At 38.3% G+C, this 20,643-nt stretch overlaps 1 protein-coding gene across 1 annotated transcript in view; it reads left to right on the top strand.

Annotated features, from left to right (window-relative positions):
- Positions 1–3,121: 3,121 nt before the first annotated feature.
- LOC138166151 (sodium/hydrogen exchanger 9B1-like) overlaps positions 3,122–20,643 on the top strand; it is a 70,209-nt gene continuing 52,687 nt past the window's right edge. The window contains exons 1-3 of the mRNA XM_069094561.1: positions 3,122–3,206; positions 13,584–13,632; positions 18,309–18,420. Coding sequence (XP_068950662.1) covers positions 13,594–13,632; positions 18,309–18,420 — 151 coding nt within the window. The 5' untranslated portion in view covers positions 3,122–3,206; positions 13,584–13,593. The remainder of the gene's footprint in view (positions 3,207–13,583; positions 13,633–18,308; positions 18,421–20,643) is intronic.

Raw genomic sequence — 20,643 nt, 5'->3', positions numbered from 1 at the left:
AAAATAAACACATTTTTAAAATAAAAAAAGGAAGTACTGATGAGAGAAGTAGATAAAAGAAAACATTTAAGTCTGAGGAGGAAAATGTAATTTCTGACTATAGGAAGCAGACTTCATGGAAGAGGCAAAAAAGTGAAGGAATTTTATTGGTAGGCATGAGGAAAGAGGAAGGTCATTCTAGGAACACAATAGCTAGAACAAAGACACCAGATGAAGTATTAAAGAGTGGAATAGGGTGGAGGAGAGTCACGTGAAATAAATCTGGAAAAGGATGGTGGTGCCATATTGTAGAGAACCTTGAATATCAGACTAAGGTCTTTGTAATTGATATGACAGGAAATAAGAAAATATTGAGTGGTTTGTTTGTTTTGTTAGTGGAAATGTGGTAATGATATGGAAAGACTCAATAAATTTAGTCAATAAATAAAAACTCAATAAATGGCTCCCTATTCTCTCTAGGATCAAAGATAAAATTGAGTGTTTTGCTTTTACATCCCTTCATAATCTCTCCCCTTCATACATTTCCAGTCTTCTTTTACTTACACTCTTGCTTCCCCATATATTCTTCAATATAGTGACACCCCCCCCTTACTTTTTCTCGCACAAGGCACTCCATCTCCCAATTCTTTGCATTCATACTGGCTGCCCCCCACACCTGGAATTCTCTATTCCTCTTCTCCATCTCTTGGCTTAGTTGACTTTAGGTGTTAGCCAAAATCTCCATAAGAAGTTTTTCCTGATGTCGTTTAATGCTAGCACCTTCTCTCTGTTCATTATCTCCAATCTGTCCTGTTTTCATATGGCTATTTGCATTTTGTTGCTCCATTAGACTGGGAGCTCCTTGAGGGCAGGGGCTGCTTTTGCCTTTCTTTATACCCCCAACTCTTAGTGCCTGGCACAAAGTATGTGCTTAATAAATGCTGGTTGAGTGTGAGGGCATGGGTCAGTGGGAACATAGAGTATATGTGGTAAGACTTATTGTAGTAGGCCAGAAAGATAGTAATGAGGGGCCATCCTAGAGTGGTGGCTGTGGAGACTGAGAACAGGATAGGGTCAAATATTTGTCCAGTAGAATCACTGAGACTTGGCAGTTGGTTGATGTTAACTTTGACTTTTCTCCACATTCAACATTTCAAACATGGGTATTTGGGTCAATAATGGTAATACTGGCAGGTGTGAAGTGGCCCCCTGAACTTATTTTCTTGTGATGCTCTATTTTCCAGAGATAAAGACCTCCTGAACTATACATAACAGTGATCTTTTGCAACTGAACTCTATTAAACTCTGAGCACCCTTGAAACTGAGTGAGCTACAAGCCTGGTTAGGGTCAGCTCAACTCAGACTGATAAACCATTTGTGCAGCTGGGATTTTTGGAATAGGCAAGACCATACCACCGACATGGTTTAACAGGCTCTCCATCCCTGGTAGCACCTCCCAGGAAGGGTCCCAGCCATGCTTCACTTTTCTCATGACTCATCTCTAAGGAATTTCCCCCCTTTTCCCTCCTTCTCCCCTTGCAACTTCCCATTCTTGCTGTAACATAAAAAGCCCAAGGTTCTGCCTGAATTGTGATTTCCTTTGTATTTGGTATAAGGAGTTCCCACATACATGTGCCTTTCTCTTTTAATAAATCAAGTAACTAATTATGTCTTGTGGAGTTTTGATTTTTGGTTAACAGAAGAATAAAGAAATTGGTGTAGCGTAATAAAAACAACAGTGAACTTGGACTAGACCACTTACCTGTCTTTGAACTAGGGCTCTGATGGTTATTAGCTGTGTTGCTTCAAGGCCCTTAACATATGTGAGCTTCATTATCTCACAGGGTTGCTAAGAAAAAAAGTCTTTTTAAACCTTTACAACTATAACAAGAAATTATTTCACCTGGGATTTGGGTTTACTGGTACAGGGGTCGGAGTGGGGTACATTGTTGGCACAAGGGATTGTTGGAGTAGGGAGAGAAGTCACTTACACAGAGGAGAGTTCCCAGGGAAGGAAGGGTGAAAGCACTGACAGTAATCCAGTGTCTTTTGAGAGTGAGCTAGAAAAGTGTGGCCATATGTAAGAGGATTGTCTTAGGAATTGGCTGGGGATGGGGGTGGGGTGGGGTGGAGCTGAACAATGAAGCAGGATTATGACAGTGCAAGGGACACACCAGGGAAACTAGCAGGTTTGCACTGGGGGGGTAGAAAATCACAGAGTGGTCTACAAAGAGGGGACAACCAGAGGTTATCTTGATGTTGATCTTCTGACAGTGGCCTCATGGCCCTATCCTAGTAAGAGCTCTATAAAACTTTATGCTGTGTATTAATGTGAGCAGTTACTAGGTCAGAAGAAGCAAGTTTGAAAAGGAAGAAACAAAGTTCAGTTTGGGACATGATTAATTTGAGGTTTTGGATGGAAATATCTAGTAGACAATTGAAAATGTTAAATCAGGGCCTTGGGAGAAGGGTCATACAGATATAGAAGTCATTTTAGTCAGTACAGTTGCTTTTATTTTAAAATATTGATACCACAGATATAGTTTAAAATGGTTAGGTCACATTTTCTAAATTTTTGTGACACTGTTTTTAAAATGATTGAAAAATAATTTATTAAGAACTTGATATGTATCATACAAGATACTGTCTTTGGAGATAAAAATACATAAAGCAAAAATGGTCCCTGACCTCAAAGAACTTACATTTTAATAGAGGAAAGCAGACATAAACAGAAGTGTTAGGTAGTGAGTGTACTTTGATACTGAAATTTATAGAATTGGTGGAGAGACTTGGGGGATTAGACTGATTTGCCCCATCCAGGAGCAATGACTGAGTTGATTTGATCACTATTCGAGGCTCCTGAATGGAAAGGGGAGAAATGGCCCCCAGGTTGGAGCCAAGGCAGTGGTTGTTGGTGAGCCTATAGCATAGATGGCCAGAGTTGGGAGAGGAAGCTAATTCAGTGAGGTGTGATTGTGTTCAGCCATAAGAAAAAGATATTTATGTAAATATGCCTGAAAAAAAATTGAGAATTTATTTTGGTTTTCTAAGACATTGAAAGTCAAATAAAGATTCTTTGATCAGCTTACCGTAAGAGAGAATATCATTATAAAATTAGTCTGACTAGAATAACTCTTCCCTCAGATGGTGAATGTGCTCTTAATCCATTGCACTGATCGTGATCAATTAACCCCACTGGACAAATGAAGCCAATGTGGTCTATAGTGGTAGGTATTGTTTATTTGTTTGGGGAGTGGGACAGGAAGAGAAAATTACCATTATTTTCAGGTGGTATTTTTATTCCATACATAAATGTTCATAATGAGCACTCTATATTCTGCATTCTATATTCTGTGTTCTGCATTCCATAAATAAGATAATGTTTGTGAAAGCTCTCTGAAAAGAGCATCCCACTTTATACAAATGTTTGTCATTGCCATTTCCATTACCATGGTGGTCTGAAAACAAGCTGTGCTTTTTCCCAGTCTGGTTTGTGTAAGTGTTGAGAGAGGCTGATAATCACTCACTCAGCACCATACAGAGAGAAGCTATGACTTAAAAGAAGACCTTGAGACCTGTAATTAATTTAGGAAGTTTTCATAAAAGGATCATCGGCCCTTCTCAAAAGGTACGTTATTCTTGTGAGATGTCTAGAAGTAGTATATGTTTTTCAGATTGAAAAAAACTTGAGTTGATGTAATAAGTGGGAAATGGATAAAGCTGATTATAATTTCTTACAGAATTTTAACCAATATCACTCAATTGCTATTAGAAGACTAAAAAAAAAAAAATCTAAAAACAGCCTTAGTCAGCAGATACTTGATGTCATGCAGCCAGCACTAGCACTGGTTTAGATTATAATAGCAACTTATTTGTAAAAATTAACACAGGAAAATAAAATCTTCCAAAGAAGGATGGTGGGGGAGGGGAGGGAGGGGGAAAAAATGTGAAATTCAAGGAATTGTGGAATTGAATCCTGTAAACTAAAAGGAAATAAACATTAATAAAAAAAAAAGGGGGGGGGGAGAATGATAGTACTACCTAAAAAAAAAAATAAATGCTTATGAATGGTTGCCACAGAGGGAAGTAAGCCCAATAAACAAATGGATCTATTCTGATCAGGCAAGTCTACTGAGTATACCAGAAAAGTCATTATTTTGTGTCTCATTTTTGAAGTTTATACTTTTAAAGAAAGATGTAATTGTTAAAATCTAAATATTAAATTTAGTTGAGCATTAATGTCAATTTGATGAACACATGTCATCATTTACGAATAGTCAATAAATTTTTGCTTTAAAAAAAAAAGGATGGTGGAAAATTACCAACAGTACCATAGTCAATTAGCAAGATGGAATGAAGGGGACAAAAAGTTTGAAAGCTCAGCGAGATTTACAACTAAGCAGAGTCATCCTGAGGGCATTAAGGATAGCACTGACAAGAGTTCAGTAAGAAATAAAAGATGAAAAAGATCTGCAAAGATTTTTCTAACAAATTCTTTTCACCAAGGAGAACAGTAGAACCACCATAGTTGGTCTCTAACATCACATTCTTGGATTATAGAGGAAATAGAAATAGTACTGAAAAAAGAGTAGGGAAGGAAACTGGATGAAACCAAGGGCACACAAAGAAGATCCATGCTGGAATTGCTGCCATTTGAGAGTTTGATTATTGATATATATTAGGAAAGGAAGCTATGAAAGGTGTGGAAAACATTTCAGATCTTATTACTACCAAAGAAAGTCAACTGAAAGATGACTAATACCAACTCATCTATACAAACTTTTATTTTCCCATCTACATAAGTTTTTTTTTTTTTTAGAGCAATTGGGGTTAAGTAACTTGCTCAAGGTTACACGGCCAGTTATTATTTCTGGGTGTGGTGCTGAGTATCTGAGCCCAGGATTCGATCCAGGTCATCCCAACACTGGAGCCAGTGCTCTTACTCGCTGAGCCACCTGGCCACCCCTAAGCAATTGGGGTTAAGTAACTTGCTCAAGGTTACACGGCCAGGTGTTTCTGGGTGGATGCTAAGTGTCTGAGCCCAGGATTCGATCTCCAGGTCTTCTCAACACTGGAGCCGGTGCTCTTACTCGCTGTGCTACCTGGCCGCCCCTACATAAGTTTTTATAAGAATAAACCACACATACATCGAGGGCATCATGTTGAGGGTATTAGTAAGGAACAGGTTTTTATAAGCAATATTTCACATTATACATTACATCTTTGTCACTGCACACAAAAAATATAGAAAATACAGACTTACCACCATGCTGATGGCTGACTAGATAAAAGCATCTGATTTGGTAAAAAAAAAAAAAGTTGCCTTTAGAGGCTCTCCTGCAGTAAGATGACTCCCATGAAATATGTCAAAAGTATATAAGTTTCTTTGAAAGATGCAGCAACAGAGATAACCTTGTTAGATGCTCATCTCATCATTAATATTATGGAGATCATACAACAGGAAGACACATACTTGCAATCACTGTCATAAAGGATGTTTAGCACAGCAGCCAGATTTAAGAGGGATTCTTTGAATATGATGAAATCCTTGAGATGCTACTGTTTGGGGCGTTGACTTGATTGCAATGAGCCCTGTCACTAAGGAACTACACAAATGAGATCCACAAACACTTTTTTTTAAAGCAATAGGGGTTAAATAACTTGCTCAAGGTTACACAGCCAGGTGTTTCTGGGTAGGAGCTAAGTGTATGAGCCTGGATTCAATCCCCAGGTCATCCCGATACTGGAGCCGGTGTTCTTACTCGCTGTGCTACCTGGCTGCCCCGATCCACAAACATTTTAAAGCATGGTTCCTTAGCCCTGTCATGGACTCTTTTGGCAGTCCGGTAAAGCCTGTGAACCCTTCAAAGAATAATATTTTTTAAATAATTTAAGGGAATACTAAATTTCAATTATGAGTCACTGAAAGTAAAGATGTAATTTTCCCATCCAAGTTCACAGACCCCCTAAAATCTATTCACAGAAGTCTTGGTGTCTATAGACACCCAGGTTAAGAACCCCTGCTCTACAGAGTTTGGTCTTAATATTCACAAAGGAAAAACCAAGAAGATAAAGAATGCCTATGGTTAGGTGATGGCATGAAGTTGAATGAATAATCTACAATGCTTATCTACCCACATCTTGTGCAGTTAGTGCAAACAGACAAGTAAGACCCAGAATTGAAAAGGAGAAAGAGAATGAACTGAATTATTTTGGAGAAATTAGAAAGTTTTATAATGACCCCCAAGCTCCTCCCTAAAAGTAATGCCTATGTTTTTAATACCAGCATTCTTACAATGTTGTTGTTTTACTGAGTCATGAAACATTAAAATTTCCCAGAGAAATGAATTTGAGAATTGGTAAAAGGGCAAAGGAAAAGCTCATGGTGGACGTGAGCAGATTGTAATTTGGGATAAGCTAGGAATTCTGAAGAAGTGGGGTAATGGAAGTTATCAATGAACTGCATGAGAGAAAGAAAGAAGACAGGGTGGCCATGTGCTAAAATGGAAGCTAACCAGTTATCCAGCACAAGCTCTAAGGATATCCTTGCAGTATTAGGAGATGAGATGGGCCCACAGCACTTAGCAGACTACCTGTGGTCACTTTATGGACCTGGACAAGTGTCATTTAGGAGGATAGGCAGATAAAATGTGTCCTATAAGGTTGGAAGGAATACCCAAACGCTGAGTCAGAAATTCAGTGAGTATTGAGGATTTGGGTAGCCATGTTAATCAAAAGATATGTTTGTTAGGGATTGAGACCTAGTTCCAAAATAATTGTAAAACTGCAGTTATTAGAGATCCCTTTAAGTACAAACAATGGTATAACCTTTTAGGATAATTTCCAAAGACAGTCATCAATTGACTTTTGCTAGTAGAATGTGCCTCTTCATCAGAAAGAAAAATGAAGACATTATAAATATAGCTAAAGTCCAATTGATTTTTAGTTTCACAAAAAGAATATTTTCTAAATTTATCATCCCTAATTCTAAAAAAATGCTGTTGGGGCAGCTAGGTGGCGAAGTGAGTAAAGCGCCGGCCCCGGAGTCAGGAGAACCTGAGTTCAGTTCCAGCCTCAGACACTTAACACCCACACAAAAAACTAGCCATGTAACCTTGGGCAAGTTACTTAATCCCAATTGCCTTCCAAAAGGCAAAAAAAAAAATGCTGCCTTTCAAATCTTGTGGATAGCATTGAAGATATTGTGGATGACATAGGAAGATCATGAAGAAAAGGATGAAAGTGATGAAGGTAAAAGAATACAGGATAAAAATGAATGAAACTTCATTATTTGAATTGAAAGAAAAAACTTTTATAGCATTTTCAAATGGTCATTTTATTGAATGATTTTTTTAGCATATAGTTACATAGACATTTTTCTAACAAGGAGATCAGTATAGTGGAAAGAATACTGGATTTTGAAGTCAAATGACCTGATTGTTTTTGTTCAGTCATTTCAGTTGTGTCCAACTCTTCACAAGTCCATTTGAAGTTTTCTTGGGAAAGGTACTGGAGTGGTTTTCTATCTCCTTCTCCAGCTCATTTGACAGATTAGGAAGCTGATGCAAACAGAGTTAAGTGACTTGCCCAGGATGACACAGCTAGTAAGTATCTGAGGCCAGATTTGAGAGGAATCTTTATAATTCTAGGTCTGGTGCTCTATCCACTGTGCCACCTACCTGCCCAAGAGGGCCACGTAGCCTTGGGCAAGTAAATAAGTTCCCCTTTCTAGGCTTCAGTGTCCTCATCTATAAAATGGGAGAGTTGCACTAAATGACCTTCATGGTCCCTTCCAGTCTAAATCCTATGGTTTCATTTTAGGGATGTGGACTATGTTTAGGGTTAACCCATATTTGGATCAGTAAGGTGCTTCCTTGGAGTCAGGAAGACTCGAGTTGAAGTCCTTCCTCTACCACATACTATGTATAGCCATGTGACCCTCTCATTTAATCTTTTGCTTATTTTTTATATTTTTTTAAAAATTTTTGCTTTTTGGAGGGGGGAAGGTAGGGCAATTGGGTTAAGTGACTTGCCCAAGGTCAAATGGCTAGTTTTGTGTTAAGTGTCTGAAGCCAGATTTGAACTCAGGTCCTCCAGCACTGCTTCTCTATTTGCACTGTGCCACCTAGCTGCCCCATCTCATTTAATCTTTATGTGTGAGTCTACTCCCTCATACATTTGCTATTCTGCATTAGTAGAGAGAGTGTCCCCTCTAAGAATGCTGTCCAACAACAGAATTGCAGGCCTGGGCCAAGAATATAAAAATACTATCATTATTCAAGTCCCATAGCTATAATTTACCTCAATCCATCAACAAAATCTTTATGGAACTAATTAAATGGATAAGATATGTTCTAGTGATGCACTTGTGTGAGAGATTATCACAGGTAGAAAGAATTCAGAAAACATTCTAGGACATCAGGAAAATGGGGTGTTTGGCATAAACATGCTTTGTAAAAAGACAGGCCCACTTTGAAGATGACTAAGTTCAGTCTTCAGGGAGATTCTCCATGATACAGTACTTACTGACTCCTAGTTTTATTGTTGGGTTGGGTTTCTTTCCTTTTGGGGCAGCATGAGGGAGGGACATGATAGAAGGATATGGTTTGTCTGAGAAAGGAAAAGAGTTTCTAAGGCAGATCCTTTGGGGAATTTTGAAGAGAATAATCTTCTGGACAGCTGGAGAGAGAAGTCAAGTTCCTATTTGGAGGTGGAGTCAAGTTCGACTGAATACCCACTCTCCTCCACAGTTCTTTGCTCACCTTGAAACCTGGACTGTTTCCTTAGCCTGCCCTGTCTTGAACAATGTTTAATGTGCTAAGCAGGTATTCTGGGTAGAGAGACAAATATTTTGTCTAAAGTTATGTTGACCAGCTCAGTCAAGCTATTAAAACAAGGTCTTGTGGATTCAGAGAAGTACTGGCTCCATGAATAGTGGAAAGGCTTCTCAGGATGTTAAGCCAGCAAGGAAAAAAGAAAACACATGTCTTGGGACAGCTGAGATTGAAGGTGAATTGAAGCTTAAGAGCTCAGGGAATGCTTTACTTCCTTACAAAGTCAGGTAACTAATGAATCAGAGTAGCAAACAATTCCTGATGCTGGTGATCTCTCACCCAGACTCTTATCTGTACTTAAGTCAAGCAAATTCAGATAGAAGGAAATGATAGCCTTCTCCGTAGCAATGGTCTCTAAAGTAGGGGGCTGTGGAATGATTTCAAGGGGTACGTCTCTGGTTTGATCGCAAGGATTATGGGATTAATAAATCCTTTTCTCTTTCCCCCCTCCCCACCATGACCAATTGTGGGACTGTTTCCAACACCCCCTCCCACCAGTGGCTTCCAATGTGGTTGTCCTGAGTATGGGCCCCTTGGGGGCAGTTCTAACCTAATCAAAACTAGACACCTGCAACAGCTATGCAGAAAGAACACATGTCCTCCTCCCTTGACACCCCCTCGGCCCCAACATCTTTATTTCCCTTCACTGCTTTCCCAGGTACCCCTTAGCAGTTAGAAACTGTGATCTGATGCAAACGGCTAGTGACTAACCTCCGTCCTCCTCCTTGACCCTGCAAATCAGGCTGGGATACCTAGCAAACCATTCAGCAAACTCCAATAGTACCCTAATGACTTTAGGAGCAAATATTATTTCATCTTTATCATTTTTTAATTTCTTTTTATATTTTTTGTAGTTTCACAATTAAGTTTATAAGAGTTATATTTTATATTTTTATGACATACATAATTATAAGTATAGTAGTGCATGTATAAAATTTATAAATAAGTAAATATACATAATGGGCAGTGGTGGCACAGTGGATAGTGCCCTAGGCCTGCAGTTAGGAAGACCTCAGTTCAAATCTAGCCTCACATACTTACAAGCTGGGTGATCCTGGGCAAGTTGCTTAACTCTCGGTTTCCTCATCTGTAAAACATATTGGAGAAGGGAATGTCCAACCACAGTATCTTTGCCAAGAAAACCCCAAATGGAGTCACAAAGAGTCAGACATGACTGAAATGACTCAGCAACCAAAAATATGTATATATTGGGATGCATGCTCAAGATATTTTTCTTGATTGGGTGTGTGATCAAAATAAGTTTGCTCTAGAGAAACCTTTGCAGAACTACCCAGGGGCTGCTAGGTGGCTCAGTGAACAAAGCACCGGCCTTGGAGTCAGGAGGTCCTGAGTTCAACTCTGACCTCAGACACTTAACACAAAAACTAACCCTGTGACCTTAGGCAAGTCACTTAACCCCACCACCTTCCAAAAAGCAAAAAAAAAAAAAAAAAAAAAAAAAAACTACCCAGACCAAGGGCCTATATAGGCCTACAGCATGCAGAAGCACTCACTTCTCACTTCTTTGTGGGATTCAGTCGTATTTTCAGAGGACATATCTTCTTGGTCCCCCATCTTATTTCATAGCTCTTGGTAGAGCAGAGATTCTGAGTCAGGATGTGGTTTATCTGAGTCTATGAGTCACCAGAAATTGCTGCAGAATTGGCCTTGTCAGCTTGATCAATAGGGAGAAAGTCTACTAATACAAACTGATCAAAGGTCTAGTGTCCTAGGGCAGCTCTAAAGTACCTTCTGTTGCTACTTCATCAATAAAGTATCTAGGGAAAAGCTAGCTATGATCAACAGCATTAGGACCAGTTGTGGACTAGAACCAGGCAGATAAACAAGCTGGACATACATCAAGGGATCAGGAGAGCCTCAGAAGCCAGACGTCCAACAGATAGGAAGGAATCTTCCACATGGCTGAGACCTGTCTGAGGTCGAATAGTTCTTGGCTCAGTTCTCAAGCTGCTTATTTGCTGCTAATACCTGTTATACAAAGCCTTTTTCTTTCCTGGATTACAGATCCTTCTTGTCTATTTTGATCCAACCTTGTCCCTGTAGTACTTGCAGATTGCCTGGTTCCTCCATTTCTGCCAATATCTGTGAGCTTCTGTTTTCCTGTTAAGTGATGGTGTTGGATTTAGAAGTCCTAAGCTCTAAATCTGTGATCCTATTTGTTTCTGCTTGCCTGACATCAAAATGCAGTGCTTACTGTACCTAGGCAAATTCACCAGGGTGGGAACCCAAACCTGGCTTCTGACGTGACTTTTCCTGGCCTCACAGCTTGTGTGCTCCTTATCCCAGAATGACTCCCTGGCACTGACCTTGCCATAGCTTTCCCAGACAGGGCTACACCTCTTTATACATTCAGCCTTCTGTGATAAGGAACAATTTTGATGCCACACCCAGTTCACTAAAATGAAACTCTTGTAAATGAGTTCTACATATAGATAGATGGACTTTAGTGCCTCCTGCGAAATTCTTTCTACTAAAGCAGATACATTCAGTCAACTGTAATTTATTAGGTGAGATGTTCCGCAAAAACTAAATTTTTGTTTTGTTGAAAAAGGTTCAAATTAAAATTCAACTAATGGTTATTAACTACCATGTACAAGGCATTGTACTGGAAGCTGGAGATACAACATAATATTCATGAACATTCATTCATAATAGAAAAACAAAATGATCTTGTCCCTCCAGTAATGACATTACAATGGGATAAATGTGATGTCGCTAGATCAGCATAACAAGGTACAGAGTAACTGGGGTAGGGTGGGGGGAAGAGAGCCCCCAATCCCAAAATATTTGCTGATGGAGAGAACAGTTTCAGCAGATGATGGTGGCTGCACAAAAGAGGTGACCCCTAGGCCAAGCCTTGAAGAAATATAAAGATTCTGAAAGATAGAGCTGAGAAAGTTGATTCCAACTGTGGGACATGGTCTGCCTGAATACAAAGATGCCCAAGGATGAAATGTTGAGTTAGAGACCAGTGAATCGTTCACTTTTATGAAATGGAATGCATGAAGAGAAATCATATGAAATAAGCTAGAAAGGTAGGCTATAGCCAAATTGTGGAAGGCCTCGAATGTCAGGCTAAGAAGTTTATATTGTAATGTGTAAAAAGTTCAAGAGATGTAGTTTCTGTGTAATTAATCACTTTATTAATAATGCTAGCATGTTGTTAATAAAAGAGGTCAGTGGCACTCTCAAATGCCAAAGACTCCTCATGGCATTAGGATTACAATTAATATGCTGTTGGAAAAGTGATTGTTCCTGAGGGTGGCAATAAACTCTAATTGGTTAATAATTAATAAGAAAATGAATATTACAACAAGATGTGGGCTCATTATGAGGGTCTTGGGGGTATGTGGCTTGATTTCACCCAAGTCTTGGTCAAAGAGACTTATCGATAGACATATCAAAGAGGGAATCCACTTCTTTCCCAGACCTATCTGGTCAAACAAAATGAACAGGAATTCATCACTTCTTTTAATATATTTGGGTAAGTTTTTCCCAAGATTTTCTACTATGGTTGATTTCAGGATAAGGAAGTGGGAAATCCTTTAATCCTAATTCAATAATTGGTTATTAATATGAGAAAGAAATTATAATTTCTCTCAATTTTTTTACAGATAGTAAATTAATAATAATTAGTAGAATTAATAGACTTAATTAATAGGATTTAGCAACCAGATTTGGTGACGGAATGACAGAGAAGGAAAAGTCAAAGAAAGATGAATCTCAAGTTTTGACCCTGGGTGACTTGGGGCAGAAATCAGAAAGTTTGAAAAAGCACAAATTTGGCGTAGGGGTGGGGAAAGATAACAAATTTGTTTTTTTGGACATATCTTGAATGACCAAATTTTTTGGTTATGTTGAATTGGAGGTGTTACTGTGAGGATATGCAGGTAGGAGATGTCTAGCAGACAGATAGAAATGTGGGAATGGAATTCAGGTGAGAGATTCAGTCATTCAACAAACATTTATTAAAATTCAAGTTGAAGAGAATTCATCTGCAAATTCTGAGTACAAATTGAAGTATACTTTTTTACTTTATTTTTCTTGTTTTATGTGTGTGTTTTCTTTCGCAACATGGCCAATGTGGAAATATGTTTTGCAAGACTCTACATTTATAATTGGTATCATATTGCTTGCCTTCCCAGGGGATGGGGGAAGGGTAGGAGGGAAGGAGAGAATTTAGAACTCAAAATTTTTAAAAATGAGTGTAAAAAAATTTTTTACATGTAACTGGGAAATATTTAATGAAATACAAATTGGAAAAAAAAAAGATTAAAGTTAAACATATAGACCTGTATAGAGGTCTTATATCCATCTATCCATTGTAGCTTAGAAAGAGAGTCTGAACAGAGAGCCTTGAGGGATACCTACTAAGTGTAGCTAGAAGGCAAATGAATTGGCAGAAGAAACTGAGAAGCAACGAGAGAGGCAAAAACGGATAAAAATTGCTCATTTTTGCAGTGTAAAGAGAGAAGCCATAAGAACAAATTTAGAATTAGAAGGTACCTTACATCCTATCTTGATGAGGAAAGTGAGTCCAGGGAAGGCTAAATGACTTGTTTAGAATCATAAAGGGAGAAAGTGGCAGAACCAGAATTTGAACCTAGGCTCATGACCCCAAACCTACCATTCTTCTAGTAATTGAAAAGAAAACATCTGAGGACAAGGGAGTCCCATCTGGCTTGATTGTTGAGTATATGTTCTAGTTCCTTTTTTAAAAAGTTTTCTTTTCCTTTTAAATCTTCCTAGCAAACACATCATGGAAGCCCTAAATGAAGATCTCCAAGCAGATACTCAGGTAAAGTTGATTATGTTTTACAAGCCTTTGATGACGGCCCTCTTTGACCTTACCAAGACAATGACATCTAGGGTGTTGCGTCCATGAATTGTACTCAAATGCTTTTACCACTTTTAGGGGTCTTCTAGACTTTTACCTGCCACACAACCCAGGGTATGAATGCTCCCTAAATAATGACTTTAGAATGTAAGCTTTCCCAAGTAATAGGTAAGTTTCTTCAGAACAGGTGTGATTTCATTTTTGTCTCTGTATTCCCCAGCACCTCGAACAATGCCTGCTATAGTGGAAGTACTTAGTAAATATTTATTGAATTGAATAGGAGTGAAAGGACTTGGGTTCTAATCCCAGCTCTGCTGCCCTACTATGTGACCCTATGAGACCTCTTGACCTAACCTCTCAGTGTCCCTTTTTTCCTCTTTAAAATGAAGTGTTTGGACTAGATAATCTCGAAGGTCCTTTTTTAACTCTTGATTATATGATGTCATAAGAATATCTAGTCTTAGAAGGAAGTTCAAAAGGGGACACAGAACAACAGGGGTTTTTGCTACTGATGTGTTAGATTAAATGTACACTTACATTCTTTTACAAAAGTTGTTGTGTTGTGTGTGGTTTGTCCTACCTTCTCAAAGGAAGGTGATGCCATGACTTGCAAGTGAATTGAATTTAAGTGAGAGAGGGCTGTGCAAAGTCACCAGACTCACTTTCTTCTCCTGAACATAACAGAAGTTCACAATTTCAGTCTTTTTCTCTTCTTTGCATATTGAAATGTCCATGTTTGTTGATCTTTATTAAAAATTTAAAAATAGTTAACCTTCCCCAGAAGAGATATGAAAAGGCATTTTTTTTTTTTTTGCAAAGGAAGGGACTCTAGATGTGGGACACCATGTATAATGTCAAACTTTTTGGAAGTGTTGGTCAGTTTTGCTGAACTGGTTTTTTCCTTCATTTTTATTCTTTGTTACGGCTCTCTGAGTGTGGGAGGGAGAATGGTACATTAGGGAAGGTAAGTGAATGTAAAAACTAAAGATATCCATAAATTTTTTTTAAAAAGAATAACTATTCTGGTGAGGAAAATATCACTAATTTGGGAAGGGGTTCCTTCCACATTCATTAAAATCTGGTATACAATATTTTAAATGGGGGCAGCTAGGTGGCATAGTGAATAGTGCACCAGGCCTAGAGTGAGGAACATCTGAGTTCAAATCTAGCTTCAAATACTTACTAGCTATTTGACTCTGAGAAAGTCAATTAACTCCTATTTACTTCAGTTCCTCATCTGTAAAATGGGAATACACTGGAGAAGGAAATGGCAAACCTCTCCAGCATCTTTGCCAAGCAAAGACAGACTGTGATCATGGAGTCACAAAGACTGGAACATGACTAAAGGACCAAACAACAACAATATTTTAAAAGTCATAAAGTTTTATTACTTAGCATTTACTTTATCATACTAAATAGTGCATTTAATATGCAAGTATATTTTAAATTCAGCCCCAACTATCAGGATTTTAAAAAGATAAATTAAAAGTATTTATTAGCATATCATTAAATACAGTGATTCAATTCAACTGGTATAGGTGACATGCTAATTAAATATGTAGATAACATAGAGCTGAGAGTAGGATACAAATGGATTTCAAAAGCCTAGCCTGATGGGCCAAAATTTAAGAAATGTAAAATCCTACACTTGGATTAAAAAAAAATCTTTAAAAGTATAAGTGTGGCCACACATGTTTTTTTGTATAAAAAAGACCTGAAGGTATTTGTGGGCTACAAGTTCAAGGACAGTGGAATATAACAGCCGAAAGAGATTTTGTAATCCAGTGTAGCACTGAAAACTTTATTGTCCAGAACACAGAAAGTGAGCCCATGAGACTGTAGCAGCAAGCACCCCAAGCGCATCCTCAGGGTTTGCTGCCCATACAGGTTCTTGGATCTGCTTTGTTAAAGGAAAGCAACTCAAAATGGGTTAACAAGCTTACTTTAATCAGTCAGACATATATCGTTTACCTTGTTCAGGGGAAAAAGGTCAGCACCCCAAACTTCAAAATATACAGACAGAATTATCAAGACATTAACAGATCAAGTAGACAGCTTTCCAAACCGTCCAACCATTACATCCATACCCAGTCAACATCTGGGTTTCCACATCTGGGTTTTTCAAAGCCGGGGGACTCTCAACAACGGCTTCCCAAAATTCAGATCAAATCACAGAACACTTCTCAAAGTGAGTCCCAAAACAAAGCTACACATCAGGGCTTATATAGCCTTCTCCTGGCTCAGAGAATGTAACAACCTTATTGACTCACTGGCCAATCAAGAAGTATCTACTGAAAAACAAGCCTCCCTCCCCAGGCTCCAGGTGCACCTTAGCCTAGGAGCAGGGAAGATCTTTAAAATTTACATTCGCATTACAGAGACCTTGCCCTTGTCATATCATATCTAGAATTATATGTATAGTTCTGAATGCTGCATTGTATTATATACATCAGTTAAATTGAGAACCCCTAGAAAGATGACCAGGGTAGTGAGAGAGGTCTTGAAACAATGATATTTCATAACTAGCTGAAAGAACTAGAGATACTTAACTTATCCAGGGGTGGGGAACCTGCAACCTCGAGGTCCCATGTAGCCCTCTGGGCTCTTAAGTGTGGCACTTTGACTGAATTCAAATTTCACAGACTAAATCCCCTAATAAAAAGCCTAGGAAATAAGAAATGGAACTGGGATGTGAGAGTTCTCTTCAAATATTTTAAGATATTGTCATGAGGAAGAGGAATTTGATGTTATTTGCTTGATGGTGTGGCATAGAGGATGCCACTAAGCTGGTCTCTAATGAAGAACACTTAGATTCTGATACATGATGACTACATAACCCTGGGCAAGTTATTTACCCTCTCCGTGTTTTAGGCAACTTTTAATATTATAAATTGCTGAGAGAGTGCTGACCTGAAGAAGGAATTTCCTTACCTATATCAGTAAAATCACAGGTCCATTTCTTATCTTTATCTCCATTCTTGGCTCTAGGGGGATGCAAGAGTTGGGGTGGGGGGGGAGTGGGAGGAGAGGGCAGAGGTTGACAGTTTAGTAATTTTTCTCACATAATTCCAAATTATTTTCCAGAATGATTGGACCAGTTCAGATCTCCACCAACCAAGAATTAATTAGTGTGCTTGACTTCCCTACCACTCCTCCAATGATTTTTTTCCATTGTTTACCCTTATTTTCAATTTGGTATATGTGAGAGGTGATTTCTCAGTGTTTTTAGTTACATTTCTCTTAATAATTAAAAAAACATTATTTTTAAATGTGGTAGTTGATCATTTGCTTTCTTCTACCTTGGAGATTTATCAATTGGAGATCAACTTAGTCATAAATTTGTGTCAATTTCCTGTACCTTTTGTACATCATACTTATATTAGATATCTGTTGTAAAGATTTCCTAATCCATAATTTTATTTTAGTTATGTTGGCTGTGTCTGTGCAAAAGTCATGATTTTATACTGTTGAAACTGTCCAGTTTATTATTTTATAATCTTTTATCCCTTGTCTGGTTATGAATTTTTGAAGGAGACTTTTAATTACATATACCATGTAAAGACATACATGCAATCTACATAAATGTATATTTAAATGTCATAAAACTCGTGTTTATATGATTCTGAGTCAAAGGGGACTAGAAACACTGTTGTAACTCCCCTGCCAATTCATTCATTGTTAGCAAACTGATACATTACATAAATGTATTAATATTATCATTGTTATCAATGAAGATACTATAGGATATTAGTCTCTATTTGATCCCCATTTGGGGGGAAGGCAACTGGGGTATAGTGGTAACCACACTGGCATACCCAGGATGGTTACTAGAACAAGTTCTTAGATCTGCTTCACTAGGAAAGATAGCTGTTCAAGGGGTCAACAATCTTTTTAAATTATGTTTGTTAGTTCAGGCGAAAAATCAGCACCCTGAACCTCAGAGAAAATCCGAACAAAGAAAATAGAGAAAATATAAGCAGAGAAATAAAGACCAACAGACAGGGCTTCTAACTGTCTGAGAAATTAGCAGATATCAACAGACAAATCCAACCGTCTGACCAATGCATACATACATAGTTACCAGAGAGAGGACCCATCTGTTTTTTTCAAAGCGGGGGGGGGGGGGGCCTCCTTAATCTAGAGTCTCATGTGGCCAAAACACAGGACCACTTCTAATGAGTAAGCCCCAAAGCAAAATGCTAACCTTAAAGTATATATGCCCTTCTTCAGGATCAGAGGGCATCATAACCCTTGTGACCCACTGCCTAATTACAAAGTAACAAAAGGTGTGGGCCTTCCTGAAAAAACAAGCCTCCCCTAATCAAGCTCCCCTTAATGGGCTCCACATGAGGCCTATTAATGGGCAAGATCTTATATTCCATTAACATTACATGGGGTTAAGTGACTTGCCCAGGTTAAATCAGCCACTAAGTATCTGAGGGCACATTTGAACTCAGGTCGTTTTGACTCCAGGACTGGTGTTCTAGCCACTGTGCCACCTAACTGCCCCTCATCTCCATTCTTGATGGTAATAAGAAAGGGTTTTGATTTGTAAAAAAAAAAATCTGATAATTTTTTCAGCTCATAAAACATTTAGGAAAAGCATACTTCTGATAAGTCTTTATTATTTGCTATAGTCTTTTGAAGATGCAAAATATGAAGAAACCATCTTTTTGGAAGAATCAGAGAAAACTAAGAAATCTAAATTTTGCCCACCAACAGGGAAATGCAATGAAGTAATAACATCTGGTACGTAAGATCAAGTGAGGAGGCAATGGGGAAATTCTTAGGAGAATATTCACAACTCACTTTTGTGTGGTGCTTTAAGGACTACAAAGAATTTTGCTTACATCAGCTTTTTATTATTCTAGTCCTAAGGGTTAGGAAACCAGAGCTTAAATAGCTTAGTTTAAAAAGCCATCACAAAGCCATGACTCCATTCACTCATTATTATTCAGATCCTATGACATGACTGGTACTCGATGTAGGTAGGCATCATTGTGCATAAATGATTAAAACATTTTCCCCAATCAGTTGAGATTATAGTATCTCTTGTAGATCTATATTTTAATCTTCTCTAGATGTTTTCATGTTGATTTTTTCTTAGACTTAGAAATTATTTGGACTCGATAGGTGCTAAAATCCCTTCAAACCCTAAGTTTGAATTCTATGAAATACTTTCTTTTCAAATATAATTTTTGACCTCTAGATTAAATAAAAAAAACAAACACCAAAAGAGAAAGTATCTGCTTAAATACACTAGGAATTGTATATGAAACCATAAATCTCTATTTCATGCAACTTTTTAATAACTACCTAATAATCCCACATATAACTTTTAGAACTGTCTTGCTTCTCTGTTTCCTTATGAACTCCCATCTGCCATTCTGTGTGTGTGTGTGTGTGTGTGTGTGTGTGTGTGATATTTCTATGGCCCTCTTTTTTTTTTTTTGGCATCACTATTGCTAAACTCTTCCTGCCCCTAATTTAAAAACCAATAGAAAGGAGAGGAAAAAAAACTGCTATAATAAAATAAGCATAGTCAAGCAAGATGAATCTATATATGTAGTAGCCATGCCTCCAAATGTGTATTTTTCTATGCTTTGAGTCCATCAGCTCTCTGTCAATAGGTGGGTGATAGGCTTCCTCAAGAAGTCCTCTAGAAACATGGCTGGTCCTCAAATTGGTTAAAGTTCTTAAGTCTTTCAAAGCTGTTCTTCTGTATAGTGTTGACCATTAAAAAATGGTTCTTCCTGTACAGCATCAATTCACACTTTGAATTCTTTGAAATCTCTTCTGCCATCATTTCCTACAGCTCAGTAATACTCTGTTTCATTCACATTATCACAATTTCTTTGGCTAGATATAACTAGATTCTATTTCTATTCTTTTTATTTTTTTCCATTCTAATTCCCCTATTCAGGATGAGGAAGTTTGTTTTGCTTATATAACCTTTGTCTTCAAGGGTTAAGTGTATGAGACTCTCCTCATTGGTGCAAATTGATTACTCAATGTCCTAAGCATATGTGAGAGGCTGGAAGAATTGGTGAGCGCAAAAGAGAAGAGAAATCCTGGCCCTTCTGGCTTCCAGCTTTGAGAAGACACAACAGATATTAGTGCCCTCGCTCTCTTGAATTACTCCAATACTGGTTACCCCTATCCCTTGCTCCCAAGGATTCTGAGCTCACACACATACACTAGACCCCATTCTAGAGATTTCACCCCAAGAATCAATTCAAGCAATCAATCAAGAAACATGTATTAAGTAGTATTAAGTATGTACTATGTGCCAGGTATGATGCTAAGTTCTGGGGATACAAAAAGCAAAACGACACATGAAAAACAAATATGTACAAAACAAACTATTTCATGATATATAAGAAATAATTAACTCTGGGAAGGCCCTGGAATTGAGGGGTCTGGGGAAGGCTTCCTCTAGAAGGTGGGATTTTAGTTGACATTTAATGAAAGGAAACCAGAGAGTTTCAATTTCTCTTTCTTTGTTTCATCATCCTGAGATGGATTGATATGGAAAAATCTCCATAACAAAGTTGACTCATGTCCAAGAGGGTCACAAAGGTGACTGACAGAATACCCACATTCTGCACAAGCATTCTCCCTAGGACACAGCTGTTGGATATGAAAAATCCCAAAGAAGATAGATACCGAAGACTCACAAGAGCCAATGGACAGATAAAGAATCTTAAAACACTCAAATCCACCATCAGCTTCTCTTCCCCAGCCTCCACAAGAGATTGAACTGGGGCTGCTACCAGAGCAAGCCTCTATCATGGTGCCTACTGTGCCATCTCCCTGAGTCTTACAGCGCCAACTGATGGTTTAGAAAGTAAACACGCTTTGGTGTTTGCTGAAGCTCACCCCTTCTCACCAGACTCTCACCAGACCTGTGCAACATACAGCTGGCCAAAGGATTTCCCATGGCCCATGAAAAAATGTAGGGTTGCCACTGGG

This window comes from Petaurus breviceps, unplaced genomic scaffold (assembly GCF_028583685.1).
Source record: "Petaurus breviceps papuanus isolate PSGF00001 unplaced genomic scaffold, PetGlider_PUasm1.0 126, whole genome shotgun sequence".
In the NCBI taxonomy this organism is placed as follows: domain Eukaryota; kingdom Metazoa; phylum Chordata; class Mammalia; order Diprotodontia; family Petauridae; genus Petaurus; species Petaurus breviceps.
The sequence above is the reverse complement of the archived record's forward strand: the minus strand, read 5'-3'. Positions and strand labels throughout refer to the sequence as shown.